General features: G+C 39.9%; 1 protein-coding gene across 10 annotated transcripts in view; it reads right to left on the bottom strand.

Annotated features, from left to right (window-relative positions):
- Window positions 1-18,611, bottom strand: part of Rdga (retinal degeneration A) — a 34,660-nt gene that overhangs the window by 4,458 nt on the left and 11,591 nt on the right. For 8 of the 10 annotated variants that reach the window (XM_064122752.1, XM_064122753.1, XM_064122756.1 and 5 more), the window contains 4 exons: window positions 7,850-7,988; window positions 3,068-4,130; window positions 1,957-2,339; window positions 155-1,167 (listed from right to left, as the gene is read on the bottom strand). In XM_064122752.1, the coding sequence (XP_063978822.1) occupies window positions 155-1,167; window positions 1,957-2,339; window positions 3,068-4,130; window positions 7,850-7,988 (2,598 nt within the window). Of the gene's footprint in view, window positions 1-154; window positions 1,168-1,956; window positions 2,340-3,067; window positions 4,131-7,849; window positions 7,989-13,068; window positions 15,318-18,611 lie in introns of those variants that run through there. The other 2 variants (XM_064122751.1, XM_064122750.1) reach the window with 2 other exon arrangements.

Here is an 18,611-nt window from a genome sequence, read left to right as displayed (position 1 = left end):
AATGAGGGAGATATTCGAAATATCTGAGAGATTAATTATGTTTAAGTAAAATGGAAATAATGATATACACTCACTTGATGAATTGAAAGACAAAAAATTACGAATAAACAAGAATTCTCAAAATTCGTGAAAACTAACGTCAAGATTTACTCACTTGTCGTTGTCAACCATATTGAGAATAGTAGAAGGTGCACAGGCGATGAGATATCTAACGATATCCTTGTGTCCATGCCTGGCAGCGATATGCAAGGCTGTCTGTCCACTGGCATCGATGGAGAGCAGTGAATACCCCCTCTCATGAAGCTCCTTCAGTGTCTTCAAATCGCCAACTTTGGCCGCCCTGATAATTCCATCAGAGGTCTTCTCAAGAAGACCACTGTTGAAGGTGTGAACTTCCGACGAAAGGCCGAAGAGCCTGTCCCGAGGACTGATGAACGTTGATCCATGGTCACTGTGGGACTGCCCAGGCTCAGAGATATTTTTGGATGAGGACTGTTTGCTCATACTGTCCTCATTGACATCCTCAAAGCTCTTGCGCTCCTTCCGCATGTCCATTCTCCTCTCGGAGACTGAATCGAAGCTCTTGGCCTTCTCCACAGCCTCTTTTCTCTTCTCAAGGGGCACTCGAGCCTTCTCGTCGCTCACCAAAGTGGGTCGCAGTGATTTCTCCTCGCAGGGAGATGCCTGAGCTGTCTCTGGCTCTAGATGGCTGGCTGTATCCGATTCATTAGCTGCCTGACTGCCAGAGTCCTCATCGAGAATGTAAACTGCCTCAGCAGCAACATCAGTCACGTAATGCAGTTGCTCCTGGGCCCTGTCGATCCTGAAGAATCTCTCAGCTGTGTAGGAGTCGAGAAAACAGCAGGAGTCCATTGGATACTCCTTAGCCAACATCTGCCTCAATGACTCGAGATCCATTGTTGCTTCGAGATCCAGGGGCTCTGCCCGCCAGAGAACAGCTGCCTTTCTCAGGCGATCTTTGTCCGAGTGGTATGCCATGTAGTCAGCCATCTTAATCCTCATTAGGGGTAATTTCAAACTCTCTAACTTTGCTCCAACGTTCTGAGACGACTTGCTCGTTCTTCTACGCTTCGCCAACATTGTCGCTTTGTTCAATAGTTTAATATCAATTATCGAGGGAAGCAAGCGACATGCCTCACCGTCGACCTGTGAAAAATTCATTTCGCTGGTATTGTTGGCAAGTTTGCGAACTGTAATTAACAGGGGAATTGGAGGAACTCAAGGAAATTTGAGATTTCAAATTGTGTAACAAGGAAAGTTGGCGCATCCGTGACCTCCAGAGATGAGAAATATAGATTATTCTGTTTGTAAAAAGTTTATTTGTGCCTGGAGGGAGAGGGAGTTCGGACAGAGTTGAAAATTTATTATGCTTCCGGGGAAATCGCGGATTGGTTTCTCTGATGCTAAACATTTTGAAATGTTGCTTGATAAATTGTGCAGATATACTGCTGTATTTTATTATGAATTATGAAAAATAAGGAGAAATAGAGCGGAAAGAACTGAGAAAAAATTAAACTGAAGGATTTCTAGAGTTGCTCAATCTTTTCCATAATTGCTAAAGAGTTTCAGTCAATAGTCTCTGCCAATTAGGTTGTTGCATGATTTTTCAATTGTCAAAATCATGAGCTGTGCAAATTGGGTGAAAAATATGCGAGAAGTATTTTTTTTATTTAAAAAAAGTCTACTACCCAGCTCCGTAAAATTGTTATGCGTAATATCCATTGAATTTCTTGAAGCCCTATTTATATCCCGTCAAACCTTATTCTAACAGAAACTCCGTAATGTTGACAATCATCTCTCCAAGTAAAACAAAACAAGGGGATCAATCGGAAAGTTGTTCGTTCGATTCCGTAAGAGGTCACACCCACGCCGATCCTACCCTCCCACCACTCCGCAAATGTTGCTAAACTACCCCTCCAGTTAAGAATGATTTACCTGCATCGGAATGGTTCTCGTAGTGATTAATTTAGCTGTACTGCACTGGGTGATGCAGGTACCATGGCCACCGGCCTGCAAAAGCGGAAGTTGATAAGTCGTAAGGCCAACGACTTCAAAAAGCCCATCGTCAGTCGCTGGCTCCTTGGTCCCACTTCCAGCTCCCCAGGGGTGTGTACCACCACCGTACGATGGTATATTGAGAAAGACAATGGCGTGCACACGATGCTCTTTGAGCTTTGGCGTCATGTCTTGGCCATCGCACTCCAATGTCACGAATTCAGACAAATCCTTCCATTTCCGGAGGACTAGATCTTTACCCCCCATCTGGCCATAGAACATTTTATTCCGGAGGCGAGAGTTGAATTTTTCCGGATGTGCCTCTGTGGGGATTAATTGGAAATGCTTCAACTTCCTAGGGTTGAATTATCTAGTGCGCGGTGCTTGGATTAATTGAGAGTGTGTTAAGGTGTTAAGTTTTTAGTTATGGAGGCAGTTAGGGGAAAGTTCACAGCTCTGGTAATTTCTGTGGTAGTGGAAAAAATAATTTTTTCTATTGTTCTTAATGATGATGCACTGCAAATCTTTTTTAACATTATTTTACATTGCTTTGATCGGTTTAGGATATGCTGCGATGGACCTCAAGTTAGATCGTACCATTGATCAGGCTGGGTTTTGAACTGAGAATCATTCGCATGCGAGGCAGCGAGTTACCCCTTGCGCCAACCACCGGGTGTTATGAGTATGTCAGATTATTATTTAAGGATGTATGTGTGGGCGATATATCAATAAAAAAAATGTTACTCCAATATGATGACGAAATCAGTAGTGAAGTTATAAAACGAGATAAGAGCATTTTGATAAGTTTCAGAATTCGATAAAAAAATTATAAATGAAGAAAATCGTGATATTTTCATTAAATTTTTTTTACTGAGCAAATTACCAAGAAAAGAGATTTTGAAAAATTGCTTTATCCCTTCCTCTTCAATACATTCACTGAGTTCATCGCAAGCTAAACAAGCTCACCTCCTTTTGCCACTTCCCCACAGACTTCTCGCCTCAATTTCAACCGAAGACGAAAAACAATAATTGAAATACATTAATCACTCACCCCTTGCCTCGTGAAACTCCAGTGCGATATGCGCATCAACCCCAAGTGAGAAGTAATTATTCACGACATTGAGTGGCAGATTCTCTTTCCCCTTGCCACCATCGTCATCCCCACTGGCATCAGGATTTCTCTCAACATTGACTTCCCATCTGTCAAGAAGTGTTGTTTCACTGTCACCAATGTTTGATAGAATTTTTCCAATGGGCTCATCCGTGTAGCCACCGCCCCAACCAAGTGCCCTGGCAAGGTCGTTGCCAGTGCCGAGTGGTAGTACCCCAACAGCGGGCGGTGGTGACGCGCCAATTTGATCGAGAATTGACAAAACCCAGCCAACAGTACCATCACCACCGCACGCCAGTACACGTACATTTGGCACTTTCATGAACAACTCTAATCCCATTTTCGGTCCACCCTGAGTGAGATCAAACACCTGTCGTGGATTCAAAAGCCACTGAAATTTTTGGAGTAACTTAGCCCCTTGATTTCCACCAGATTTTGGATTTATGAATACAACAACTGGACGAATATTTGGCGATGGAATAGGCTTTATTGCCCACAATTTTTCCTGGTCCTTTTCGTCCTTTTCCTTATCATCGGTTCTGCTCTTTCTCCTCGGCGATCCATCAGCACCAGCTACACATTTTTTCTTCCTCGGTGATTTACGCAAACTACTCTTGAAACTACCCTTACGCGGCAGCTTGACTATCCAAGACGGTGGCACCATTATCGGACCATGCATACCCAATTGACAATTCTCACCGACTCTCTCAACATTGAAGCACGCATCTTTATTGTGATAAGCTTGCTTACACCAGCTACAGCTAACAGCAACAATCTCCTTGGAGCTGAAACTCAATTTCGATTGAAATGCTTTTGAGCAATGGGCACATTTGCCCTTCTGCGAGCGACGATGTACCCAGTGATGATGGGTCGATGCTTGTTCACGATATTGACGGACTCCGACATCTCGAAAACTCGGTTTGCAATCGAAATGTAAATTTCCGGCACAAAGGGCGTGTGCCACCACCCGGCACGCTGCGCACTTCAACCTGGGGCCGTGTTTCTGTGGACAGGGGAATATCAATCGATTTTTAAAATTTATTTGTCCAGAAAGAAAATTGTAAAATTAAATGTACAAAATTAAACGATTAAAATTATGGATTATATTGTCAATGACGTAATTAAAGGAAAATCGATACATTTTTAGAAGTCATTTTTCTGTGGAATATCTGCGGTCAGATATTTTCCGTTGTTATCGTTCATTTTATTGAAATTAATCAATAATTTCTCTGCCATAAAAAAACATTCTGAATTCGGTGGAAAATTGTGCTGGGGATAACTGTACTCGATAGAAAATTCTATTCATGTGCCACCACCCGTCACTCTGCACATTTCACCCTGGGTCCATATTTCTGTGGACAGGGACAAACCGATATATTTTTAGAATTATTTTTTCTATGGAATACCTATTTCTGTTTTTTTGTCATCGTTCTTTCATTCTATCAAAATATGACAATACTCTCCATACTATTTTTTGACTTTGTGAGAAAAATAGATAGAATTTTCCGCGTACAAAAAATAGCTGTAAAGACAGCATATTCGATAACAAATTCTATTCAACATTTTCAATGCTTCCCCGGTTTTTTCTTAAATCAATGTCCAGTTCTTTTGTACTGAAAAAAATTATTTCAATTTTGATTTCTCCTGAAATCTGTTCTACAGAAATATTTTTACTCTCCAATAACTTGGTATTGACAGAGTGAAGTGTAATGGATTTCATTTCAACTTCCGATCCTTCCGCAAGCATTAAAAAGCCATCAACTTCTGCAGACTCCAATTGTTTGTCCGCCATATCGCTCCCTTCGCATTCCAATATCACAAAGCTCTCCGGGATCGCATTGAGTATCATATCATTCTCTGAGGAAAAATCTTTCATTTCTCTTCAGAGTAAAAACATCAAGTAGCTCGATCATCCAGCAAACCTCAACCACAGGTCCATTCACCTTCTACCATAATATTATCCTATGATATAGCAGAAGAAATAAATTCACAAACGCTTCGCTAAATTCAATATGCTGTTCGTGTTTGAGTTGTTCTGTCGATCAACGGAGCGAATTGTTCGACAATATTGAGATAGCAACGCCCCCGGAGTGTAATTAAAACCAGCTAGGCGCATTAAATTTTCAAAGAACTCATAAATTATTCTGAAAACGTCAATAATTTGAATTTTCAAGAAGACATTCCACGAGTTATCATGTTTTCCGGAATTTTATATAAAACAATTGAATTAAAAACCACCACATCAATCCATCTTTCTATAAAATTATCTAAAATTCATTAATTTCTGGTGCCTTATGATAACGGAAATACACTAACGAAAAATATGTCATCTATTTTCTCTGAGAAGGAGAAATTTTTAACGCTGCAATAAAACCTGACGATGTGTTCTCATTAAAAAAATCATTTCAGCAAAGACGGAAAAAGCCAGAAGACTGAGTACTCTTAATTATTCCCATGAATTTGCAATTTAAAATAGCTCCACGTGCGCGCTATGAATTAGCACATAAACGGTCGTACATTCTTTCTGTTCACACAAATGTCATCAGGGGTGGGCAAACCTCGTTTTTAGTCTCATTTTAAAACTATTTTCCATCGTTCGGTAGGAGGTGGAAAATGCAGATAATGAGACTACATGGAAATGAATAACTAGAAACAGGTCATAATATATCACCTGTGAGTTGAATATATATACCGAGTGTATTTCACGTGGTGGTGGATTATAATCAATTGTGAATCTAGTATAATTTGCACAATCTTCATGCACCCATTCACAGGGAATAAAACCCTTTATTTATAATTTTTATACTCACTTCAACATTTTTTTAATTTAATAAATCCTTTCAGTTATTCAAATAAAAAGGTATTCATGGCACAATAAAAATTGCACATTTATTCATTCCCAGTAAATGTTCTTTCGGAATAAAAGGAACAATTGAATTGTTCCAATGTTTCCAATGAAGGATTATAACATTTGTATGGAAATGTCCTATGGATTGATCCTGATAAACAAATGAACGATAACACTAAATTGTCGAGGTATTTACAGAATTTTCATATTGAAAAAAAATCTAGCTAAATATTTCCTGCATTTCATTTTCTCTCCACCCCTTTGGAGGATTATAATTATTCCGGGGAAGTAATTTTATGCAAGTGGGAGCTTTAATAAGATTCTACCTCACCATTCCCACCCCACCTGGCCCTCTCCGGGGGGTACGGCTATTACGACTCTTGCGTGTCAATCTGAAGCCCTGGAAATGAAAGGGATGAGAAAGGGGGAGAGACGACGAGAGAGATGGACGTCAGTGGTGAACAAACGACGAGTGATATAGGGGCAAGGAGGAGAGGGTAAAGCGTTTACTCAACAGGGTGAACAAAAGATTTGCCGGATAATGCGAGTTTATAAACAGTCGAGTGGATGGGAAATGAGATTTTTATGGATGTAAATAAAACAATGATTTTCTCCACACTTTCCAATTACAAGGGGGTGGTACACAGTAGTTTGTTACATTTTCTCATCCACCCCTCTCGTTATGGCGTGCCATTCACAGGGGAGGGGGACTATCGATGTTACATTAAAGCACGACTTAAAACGCCGAGTTATTGACGCGACCCCACAACAGGAAAGCACTAACGACCTGGGGATTTATGAATTGCAGAGTATTCAAATGCATACGAAGCGAGAAAATAAAAGGGCGGAGAGTGTTTGCTTGAAGAGTTGAAAAACTCGGTTGAAAATGGTTCTTTCCGTTCTGATTTTTTTTTATACTTTATCTTGCGACGAGTTGAGAAAGTTCAGTCAAGAATGAATAATCCGTTTTTTTTTTAAGTAGTCGTAGTACTTTTGAAGCTTTATTTTAATTCATAAGTGGTTGTCGTCTTTACGCAAGGGATCTTAAATTGATATTTATCGGCGTTTTGATAGTCAAGAGCAGATATTGACAGATATAGACAGGATCAAAAATAGGAAAATGATTGAAAAAGCAATTATCAAACTTTTAAATAGACTGAAGGCTTCTTGGAATTATTTGTTGCAGTCTGCTACATTGGGAGTGCTTCCTGTGAATGAATAAATAATGGATATCGTCTGAATATCCACAAATCTAATTTTTCGATCGCGGTGAAATCGGTTTCCGGAAGTAGATAAATTTCATGGGAATTTGGGGGAATTATTTCGGAAGAATTTTCACTTTTTGATTTGTGGGGAATCTTCATCTAAGAGAAACCTCGCGTGAAGTACTGTGCGGACTGCACTACTGACAAAACAGTGGGTACGGACCCCCATGGTCAGACAACTGTCTGATTCACTCGCGTGCTACAAATATTTGGGTTTCTCGAGTACTTTAGCGTCAGGACAATTTAGTTCTGTTTAGAAGCTTAAAATGCTCTGCATTACGCGACGAAAAAGGAGTTTTCCGACGGAATTCCTCGGAATTTTCCTCCATTTTCTTCCTCCCACGTCTCAAAACAATTTGAATACAGTTCTCGTAAAGTAGAGAATTCCCATGGAATAATCGTTGCACCCGTCCACTACCATTTACTCTCCCCCAGAATGTGATAAAAGTAGAGGATAATGTAAGTTTTTCCAAAGTAAAAATACTTATCCCTCGTATCCCCCAAAGTTTGCGAGATAAATGGGGCGTCAGTTTGTCTCATCCCCTAAAAACTCTCCTCCGAGCCAAAGGCGATAACCAAAGATATTCAATCTCAATGTTTACGACTTACTGAACAATCACTGGCGTAACAAAAATCCCCAGAAGCTGCAGTGGGCACCCACAGATGTTCACCATTGAAGGCATCGGGCCCCCAATCCGGAGTTGATCTTGGCTCTCTGCTGCTACCACTGGCACCCTCCTCCCTTCCTCTGTTGAAAAATGAAATAAATCAAATTAAAATATGTAATAACCCAAGATAACCCCGAACAAATCCCATTATTTTACTTATCATTCACCGAACTCCGGTTAAAGTCAAGAAAAATATTTTCCCATCCATTTTCCGGCGTGAGGGGTGGGGGAAATAAAATTAATGTGAGTGGAGGGTGAGTTTGATCGAATAAAATATCTCTGTGGAGCACACATTCCCTTGTAACAGTTGTTTTGAAAAAATTTCAGCTGTTTTCCACCCCTCCAGCGAGTTTTTTTTTTTCTATGAAAAATCACAAAGCCACACGATTTCCCTCTTGCCCTAACAATTTTTTCATCCCTTTTATTATTTTTTTTTCCTTTATTCTTTTCACTCCAACGTAGTCCTCTTCAACCCGTTTCCTTACAAACTTTTTCAATTTAATTTCACTCGCTAGAGACTCCCCTCTTAAGTTGGTGCAAAAAGTGGGAAAAATTGAATAAAAAAAAACGCTGCATAAAGTTCTACTTCAACTGCCCAGGAAACTTCTTCAGGACTCTTCATGCGGGGAGATCCTTGGATGTTTCGAATTACCGGGGACAGTATCTGACCTTCATGATTTATTATCTGGGTTTTGCGTTTTTCGGCTAAAAACCATTAGTCCAATAATTGAATTCGTTAAAAATGTTCTAGTAGTTGATGGTTGTAAATTTGAATATAAATCGCAATGAATTTTAATTCACTAAAAATGAGGTCAAATAACCCCTAATCGGAATTTATTACTACTAGGCAGAATGAAAATTAACTCGAACACCCCAACGCTTTGAAAAAGTTATCAGCTTTTCTCGGTCGGTCTTATGAATTTTTAAACTCCAATTTCTTTTATTTTTTTGTTGAAAAATTATAAATGACGTCAGATAAGATCTATAAGTTTGGATTTCTCACTTCAATAAAGCATTTTTGCATTGAACTGTAACTTTCCATTTCGCATAATTTCTTTTGAAAACAAAATTATAGAATTTAATGATTCGTACTAAATTGTGCAACACAAAACCGGGGGTACAAACCCCGCAAGTTTCGCCTCACAGACTTTTTCTTCGCGGACGAATTCAATAAAACTTCACTCATAAAATTTGGGCCGGGAAACTTTTAAAAAGGAAATATCAACAGCATACAGACCCGAATGTGATAAAATAACAAAACTACTGATTTTTAGTTGAAGAAAATCCTTGTAAACACGGGGAAAACCGAATTGCTAGTAGACTTTCCTAAAAATACAGTGTTCGTACCCCATTAATTTTTTTCACCTGTCAAACATACACTAGCTCCATAGAAATTGAATTATTGGACCAACAGTGACTTCCTCAGTCCCCAATATTAATAACAAATATAATTTTCACTTACAATTAACCACACTTAAAACGTAGCATATCGAATGAACACATGAAAATTGTAGAAGAAGTAGATTAATAGAGTTGAGAGTAGTAATTTCAAATGTAAAAAAAGTTCATGCCACGTGAGACGATAAATAATTTACAAGAGAGTTCATATTAATGATTTGTCATGCTGACATTTCCACTCGATAACTTCAATTATTCTATCTTCTAATTAATTAATTAATTAATTCGCCTTGAGACTGCATTAAAGAAGCCCTGAAACAACTGCTGTATTCTGCTTGTTGACAATTCTGCACTGTTGTAACAGTGTCCTTGATCAAATCTGAAAAATTCTCCAAATTAACCAGCGTAACGAGTACACCTAATATCATTCCACATTCTCCCAATCTCCAGCGATACCACTAATTAGCCTGCGGCACAGTGAGGGCTATCAAAGCGCAAGTGCAAGAGTGCCTACAGTTCGTTGAAATATTTAACCACGATAGAAGCTCCATTCACCGAAAACTAAAAAGGCTAACTACAATGAAATCATTCAAATAAAACACGTTCGTTATTTCCAGTGCTAATTGCAAGAATTTTTCCCGAGTCTTTTGTCAATGTGAATGGAAATAGTGGCGATTGAAATTAAAGCTCATCTCGCGTCCGACAATTGAGGTTCATGGAAAAGCGATGAAAGAGAATCAACGAATAAAGAATTGAAATATTTTCTTTTACGCAGAGAAATCAGCATTCATCAGTACAAGTTGCAGTAATAAATGCACTGATTAATGGTACTCAGATATCATCAAGAAAGGAAGCACCAGAAAGGGATCATTCCTCGAGTTGGATTGAAATTATTGAGTTAGCAGAATTATTGGCAAAAGGTACTACAGGTCTATGCACAGGAATTTATACAAAGAAACGACGACATGCGTAAGCACAAGTTACAGTAATGAATTATCGATAAATCGATCTCACAACGCATAAAGAAAGGTAAGAACTGGGGGATATGAGGGCTTGAGATGAATGGAAATAACTAGGATATGAAGGCGTGATAATTCCAGATACACGAACTGCTTTTACTAAGGAAAATTGGCCTTCGTAACTACGTGTTCCAGTAATGAATCATTAATCATCCTCACAACTCATAAAGGCAGAAACACGAAGAGATCTTGCCTGAGGAAGGGACAAATCAAATAAAAATCAAATGGAGAAAGTTAGACTTTGAAACTCCCACTTCTAGGCTTTTTCGACTCAACAGTAAACATTTGTGCTGTCGTTGAATGAAAATTTCCCCTGACTTTTTCACGGTGAATGAGAATAATGGCTCTGGAATTGAGGCTTCATCTCATGTCCCACAAGTGAGGTGGATAATAAAGGAGATAAAAGAGGATAAGCGGAAGTATAATACAGACAGCATTGGACATGAGAAATGGAAGAAATGGAAGATACGTCAAGAGACTGACGTTGAGGTGGAAGAGCCAATGAATGAGGGATAAAGAAACGAAATGAGAACTGGCTGGACTGGATCTCATTTATTTTATCGTTGGGTCTCGGCGAGCTACTTAGGATACTCCGAAATCACCCTCCCTCTGGAGAATTCACCGAGGTGTTTCGTGTTACATTACTGGTGAAAAAAAAGTGAGGGGGCGAATGGGGTTCCACGCTTGAGAAAAATATGGAGGGTGTTGTGCTGAAGGGAATGTAACACTCAATGATGTCATTGAGAAAAACCGGAAGGGTCGATCTTTATTATTTCCTCCTCTTTCTTGTAGAGCACACTCGGTGAAACTATCATTGGGGAAGGTGGAAAGTTATTTCGGTGGTGAAAAGAAAATATGGCGTGCTAACCTGTTATTGATGGCATTCTCATTCTTTGGAGTGAACGCTAGCAATATTTTTTTCTATTAGCGAGAGAGATGGATGTGTGAGTATTAAGAGCATTATGAAGAACTCCAGGGGGAAATTTCAGTTTGATTTTACGGGATTCTTCTTCATGAAGTTTTTTTTCATGAGAAAAAGGGGAGGAAATTTGTTTGGGATTTTCTGAGGAATTTTCAGCAGACAAAAAATATTTTCAAAAAATATCCTCTAGGAGATTTCATCGGAAATATGTAGAGAATGGTCAGGGAAATTTATAGTCTTCATGACTTACGATTTCATGAACGTTCAGAGTGTTTTTATAGACGTCATGAAACTTTTTGGAACCTTCATAAAATCATTTTATATCGAGGCGTAAAAAGCCTGCAGGAAAGCACACCAAAATACATTGTGAAAGCAGATTTTCAGGCGAACAAACAACCTATACGAACCGAATAAAGCTTTTATTTGAATTTCGTTTATTCATTCCAACGATACTTTGATTTCGATCGCAAAGTGCAAATATGCAATGCTAATTTTGCAGTTAAAGCTGTGCCATTATCTTTTTTTTTGAGTGAACGATAACCAAAAATTGTTCCTATCGATGAGGAAGGTGTGAAGTAATAAGAGAAATATGAAGAAATCCTGTGGGAAATTGTAGCTTAATTTTACGAGATTTGCCTCTACGAACTTTACGCAGAACAAGATGGATAAATTCCAATAGAATTTTTCTAAATTTTCAGTCGAGGAAATAATACTCATAAAAACTCAGTCTTCTTTGCTTCTGCATAGGAATTTACATTCCCTATGAGATTGGAACATAAACAACTGGCAAATGTCCAGAAGAATTTATAGTCTCTATCGGCAATGCCCAGGGTATTTTTATAGGCACCATGAAACCTCTCGGAACCTTCATAAAATCATTTTCAGTGAAGGCGTAAAAATCCTACAGCCAATTACAGTGGAAAATCCGTCGTTAAACCTGATTTGCAACCGGACAAATATTTCATTCCAATCGAATAAAGCCTTTATTTGAATTTCATCTATTCAGCCAAACAATATTTTTATTTCAGTGGCAAAATGAAAAAATCCTGCGCAATCCTGGGATTGACAGTCTGGATATTCCCTTTTTTCTAAACAAGCAAGAGAGATTGATGTGTGAAGTGATGAAAGAATTATGAGGTAATCCTGTGGGAAATTCTGCATTTTCAGGATTCATATTTTCCTCATGGATTTTTTTTTCATTAGAAAAAATTGCGAATTCTAGGGAGATATTTCTAGGAATTTTCAGTAGAGAAGATAATGCTTTTAAAATTTCCATTTTCTATCCTTTTGCATAGGAATTCAGATTCCCCGTGAGACTGCCCCATAACAACCGGAGAATGTCGATAAGAATTACGGTTTCTATCAGGAATAATTTTATGAACACCCAGGGTATTATCACTGGAACCACGAAACCTCTGGGAACGTCCATAAAATCATTTTCTGTGGAGGCGTAAAAATCTTACAGCTGATCACACAGAAAAATCCGTCGCTAACTGGAGTATACGTCTAGGCCACCAAAATAAATTCTGTTTTCCTTCAATTTCTCAAATTGATTTCTTCAATATCAATCAAGTCCACTCGACGTGAACAAGAATATAAATAACGGGGAATCAAAATTGGTGTTTTATAGCTTACACTAGACTAACGTCGCCCGTTCTGATTCGTGGGAAAAGCTATTAGAGCCCTTCCCCAGGATTTTTCCACACGTGAGCCACCAACATAATCGATAATTCTAAAAAATAGCAGTTTCGTGCTGGATTTATCTACAGGAATATCACGACTACATGAAAGACACTCCATTAAGACACCCAACGTACCCACCCTCTGGCTCTGTGATCCTTGCTGGGTAGTAATGCAGTGTACCTCGTCTGTTGATCAGTAGGCAAAACAATATCAACACTTTTGGATCTAGTGCTCTGCTGGGGCACAGTAAGACAGTCACCCCCATCACCATTGCCATTTTTATTATTAAAACACGAATCAACAGAGGCAGCACGATCTCTCTTAAGCTCAGGTACAGTTAGAAAAATATCTCTGACCACGAGTTTGCACTTTTCTACATCATTGTCCCTCTCCTCCTCATCATCGTCGCCCCTCGACTCGTCGTCGTCGTCATCTGGACCAAGAATTGATGGTAGATCAATGGGAAATGATATGACAGCTTCCTGTCGCGAGAGTCTTCGTGGTCTCTCACCAGGTATAACCTCGGGTCTGACATCGGTGATGTCACGATGAGATGAGATCTCGGTATGAGATGTTCTCTCAAAATTAGTGAGAGTAACACGAATCTCTGGGCTGCCATCTCTCCTCGTATCGTCATCGTTATCAGTATCGACAACTTCAATGCTGATTTCCTCGAGATCCTCCTCCTCAGGCTCCGAATCATTATCTTTTCTGAGAAACCGTGCATTCCATTCTTCAACGCATGCACAGTGATGGCAACCGGACAGTTGTATCAATGGTGTATCGCTTTTTCTAGATCCTGAGGAGCCAGATGATCTCGCTGGTGATGATGACAGCAGTGAGCCCCTCTCATAAACATCAACTGACTTCGATCTTTGTGCATTTTGCAATTGTGGCACCCGCAGGGTCGTCAGACGTTGGTCTGACGACCTTGCTGGTGACGACGATGATGAGGATGATGCCGTGTTTAGTTTAGGCAATAGATCACGATACTTCGACTGATCGTCTTGACGTTTAGCCTCCAACTGTATCTCATCGAATGACGCTGATCTCACTTGCTTCGGTACTTCCAAACTCGATTGTGACTTCATTTCCGCCCCGGTCGGTGTGCGCGACCTCTTGAAGGTCGAACGCAGTCTCTGCATTATCCAATTTTCCAGTATCAGTGACCCCCACTTTATCTGGATTAACTAGGTGTCTTGTTGGTGTCTGGCGATGGCGTGAGGACACCAGAGTGACACCAGTCAACTCGGTTGTAAATGAATCGTCAGTCATCAAGTAAATTGATGAATTTTTTATTACCGTCGGCTCATCATCAGCAACAATACTGCTGATCAACGTCACTACTAATTTCCTGCCCATCCTAGCTCATTCGGGAAGGTTATTATTTGAGTAATGGAATATATCCTCACTCCACACTCCATCCAATTGTTCCAGGGCTCTTTTTCATTCCGTTATTTATTCATTTTTTATCTTCTATATTGTGCCCTTGAAGTTACACCGATTGCAATGCAATGCCCCCTCCCCCCTCTCTCTCTCTGTCCTCTAATTGATCAGCCTAATTACTGTACTCCACTCAGTTATAATCGACAGGTCGAAGTAATTGGCACAGTAATTAACAAATTACCCTTGAACGTATACGGAGCAATATCTTTCTGATGCATAGAGCCTCACCCCTTATTCCTCAGCAAGTGTAAACTCAATACCTCAAGGAAATTGTCCGATTACTCAGCATCAAAGACCACCTCCATCCCACTGGTGAGAAACGATTCCATGAATACTTGATCACTTAATTCCATCGAGTGTCACGTATATCTCACTGATAAGCAGATAAAATTTCATGAAAAACTCGATGACTATTTCCATTAATCCTCTGATAAATCGTCTCAACAATTTTCTTATTTTCCTCTTCAAAGCTTCACACCGGCTTATCCACCTTCAAAAGCTTCCCTTCAATCTTCAGAATAGTGTGCAGTGTCAATGATCGTATCACGAGGTGGTGTGAAAGTTCAACGTACGCCCACGTATGTCTGGCATTTACCAAGAAAATCCAAAAATTCAACCCAACACCAACGATTTACGAATCATAATTCAATCAATCACGTAACAATCAATTTAATTCCATTGAATATCTCGTAATCAGCGATCCACGTGACATTTATAGTTTGTAAATGGCATTCATGACACAATGACAATGACAAATGAAATTTCCAGTGTCATGAAAATACACAGAGCAACCAAATCTACTGGGGCCACTCGTCACTCATGGACTGATGGACACGATGATCCCGTTGATTTGTACCACATTGGACATACCACGAGTACCAGTGTACGATACACAACCAGCAGCCAGCAGCACCATCGATCCACCTATTCAGCCCCGTAACTTAATTTAAGCCCCCCCCCCTCCCCCACCACATACATCCCACCCCCCTGTGTATTTCAGCGACTCTTCACACACACAACACACACCAGCGATGATCCCTCAGATGTTTAAAACATCCCCCACTCTTTGACCAGCACTTGAGCCCCCACCCAACATCACCATTCACGATTACAATTTTCACGCTTTGGCTTTGGAAAAAAATAGTGATTTTGCCGCCATGTGCTTGCTGATGTACATGTGAATTCAGGTAATCTCCATGTTATCGCGGGAACCGGTCAACCTGGTGGGACATTCAGGTGAACATTGCCTGGTGGTCTGAGCGGTCCTGATTGATCCAATGACAGCGGTTTTTCTTTCTTCGATGGAAGTTAAGGTGGAATATTTGGACTGGACGATTGACGTTACGCAGTTGTCGAGGAATATGAATAGCGGGGTGGTTTTGTGCTGACGGGGGGAGCTAGCTCCTCGTCGTGGCACAACACGCCGAAGACTCCCAAAGCATAAGCCCTCGGGGTCGTGGGTTACTCCTCAGCGTCCCTGTGTATTCTCGGTCAGGCATGCGCGTAAACCACAAAGGTGGTATCGTAGTCGTGTTATACATCTATGTACATTGGGGTTTTGTTACATGTGAAGAGATGTTACCAACATATTGTAGTTGCGGGCGGGAGAGGATAACCGTGGAGTCATGATATGCGGAGTAAAATAATTTTTCTATTGGAGATATTGATATTTTTTTTAACGATCGCCATTGACGCTTGTGTTCGGGGAATGTGTGGATGGTACAATCGATTGTTGACGCGCATGGAAAAATCCATTGCCAATCGTCACGTGTATTTACGTATTGATAAGATCTGTTACTTGGTAGTAGATGATCAGCGACTGTTTTCGTTAAAGTCCCTCTGTTGGAATAAGTTTTTATAGAGAGAGTTAAAAGAAGCGCTTTTTCAAATAATTCGCATTTCAAAATGTCGACATGACTTGTCTTAAACGTACAATTAACATGAATTTATAAAATTCAATTGGAAAATTTCCGGTGAAAATGTCAAGAATAAGAAGAGCTTTTTCTTCTAGTCCACAGGCTCGAACAATTTCTCAAAGAAAGTAAACACGAGTCTCTCAGGAAAATTCTCGTCCTCTCAGTGCTCTCCTTTTAAAGCTCATCTCCCTGTCCACCTCCAAATCATCATTCATTCCTCAGTTATTCTCATGCAGTTGAACAATTGAATCAGAGCTCTCCCCGTTCCGACATCCGGGCCTGTGCTTTCGATTACGAAATGAATCACATTTACGTCGCATCAGTCACTCTATATCACTCCCGATGATGTAGTTATTCATGATGCACGAGATGCTGCTATTTCAACTGCACGACACTACTTCGGGATTCATTTGCCTTGACGTAGATTGCTACCACCTCGGAATAGATACACCCGGCACTCCATAATGAATTGTCTGTATTGTTATTTTTAAATCCGAATGCCTTTCAATTTAGTGGTGATCGATTGTGTCGTTTTATAGACATCAGAGACCGTAGAGAATAGGGTGAGAATTGAGGCTTTCACGATGAATATCATTCTCATTCTGGCGCTGTCAGGTGTTTTTTAAAGGGGTCTTCAGCGAGTCACTATCGTAGATAATGGCGACATTGAGTATACTCATGCTGAATATAGAGAATTGCAGGAGCCAGATGGAGTGTGAGCTCTCATCATGAAATACCAGGGGGAACGGGACTACATGCTTCTGGGGAAGATGTATAGAAAGGTTGGTTGGGATTTCTCGGATAATACTGGAGACCACCCACTTCAAGTGGGCGATGTGGAGGGCTCGGTTTATCCAGGGCCGTGGGTGTGGATTCAGGATAAACAGGCGGGTTTGGTTGCCTGACGGCAGACCGAGAGAGAAAACAAGGGGTATATGTATATGGATGTGGCGACACGTGGACTGTAGCGGTATTATCGAATTCACCAAGGGTATTTTGTAGTGGGCATTTCTGTGGTGAGTTAATACTGCCATTCCTAGCAGCATTTTCTTTGACAGTGGGGAAATTCGGTCATGCTGATGTCGTGAAAAATTCAATAAAAAATACCACTGAAAGTGAAAGTTCGAAGTGAAATGCATTAAAAAATGTTAGAAAGTTTAGAAATAATCTAATAAATGAATTCTTATAAAAGAATCTCAACTTCGCAGCTGTCCTCGATCACGATTTTTTTTTCATCTTCTCTGCGAACTGTATTTTTTCCTCTTGACAATATGGGCTCTCTTTAAATACACCTGGTGACTAGTTTGAACCGCGATTGTACCCCATTTCAATCAGAGAAATGTCTTTCTTCTATTTATTTCCCCAGCGTTCACCGACGCTTTCCCTTGAATTTTTAGAGACCAGGTCTATTTATTCTCACCGGAACCTGCAAGTATCCTCACTTAATTAATGAAAATTTACCAGTCGAGTGGAGGAACAGTCTCTCAAGTGGAAGCATAAATGTAACAAAGTTTGATGAGTTAGTTCCGTTCGAGTGGGCCTGAGCAATTATTGCTTTCTCATATATTTTGACTACTGGCTTTAACGAGGCCGGTGTTTAATGAGTATCGCCATCGTGGCTGAATTGTATCGGGCAGTAACTCAAAATTCTGGGAGACTGGTAAACGTGTTTTTCATTATCATTTGCATTCAATATGCGTTACACTCCGGTAGTCACTCATCAAGCTATTTCGGGATAAATAGCCTCGGTTCATTGAGTCTCGTTTGAGGTATTAATACCGGGTTCAATATATTCGTGGGCGTGTGGTTTCATTCAGTCGTTCAATATTCGTAACATCAGCGACTCCTGGCTGATTTAAATCTAATTTAATGTTTTGTTGAAACATAATTTTCCCGGATTTCTTCCTGATTTTTACACAATTTTTTCGGCTCTGCAGATTTATCGACCAAAAATTGATAAAACAACTTCAATCATTACTAATTACATTTCAAATATGTGTAGGTATACTTTTATATTATTATTCGATCGCTGAGTAAAATTGAAAACGTCTTATGCACATGAAATTTTCCACCATTTTCTGGCCAATTTTTCCTCACCTTTTTCCTTTTTTTATTTTCTCATCAAATTGTTCAGTCAGCCGAGGTTAATTGGCATTTCCAGAGCAGTGTAATCAACTCTACAAGAAGTTCGGATCAATAACGAATGCCATTGTCTCGGCAAGATTAAAAAATTCACGAACTATTTCTGCAGCTCGCTCAACACCGTCAAATTTATTCACCATTCTACTTTATCGTAAAATTTCTTTCAGAACTTTCCAC

Source organism: Diachasmimorpha longicaudata, chromosome 6, assembly GCF_034640455.1.
Source record: "Diachasmimorpha longicaudata isolate KC_UGA_2023 chromosome 6, iyDiaLong2, whole genome shotgun sequence".
NCBI lineage: Eukaryota > Metazoa > Arthropoda > Insecta > Hymenoptera > Braconidae > Diachasmimorpha > Diachasmimorpha longicaudata.
The sequence above is the reverse complement of the archived record's forward strand: the minus strand, read 5'-3'. Positions and strand labels throughout refer to the sequence as shown.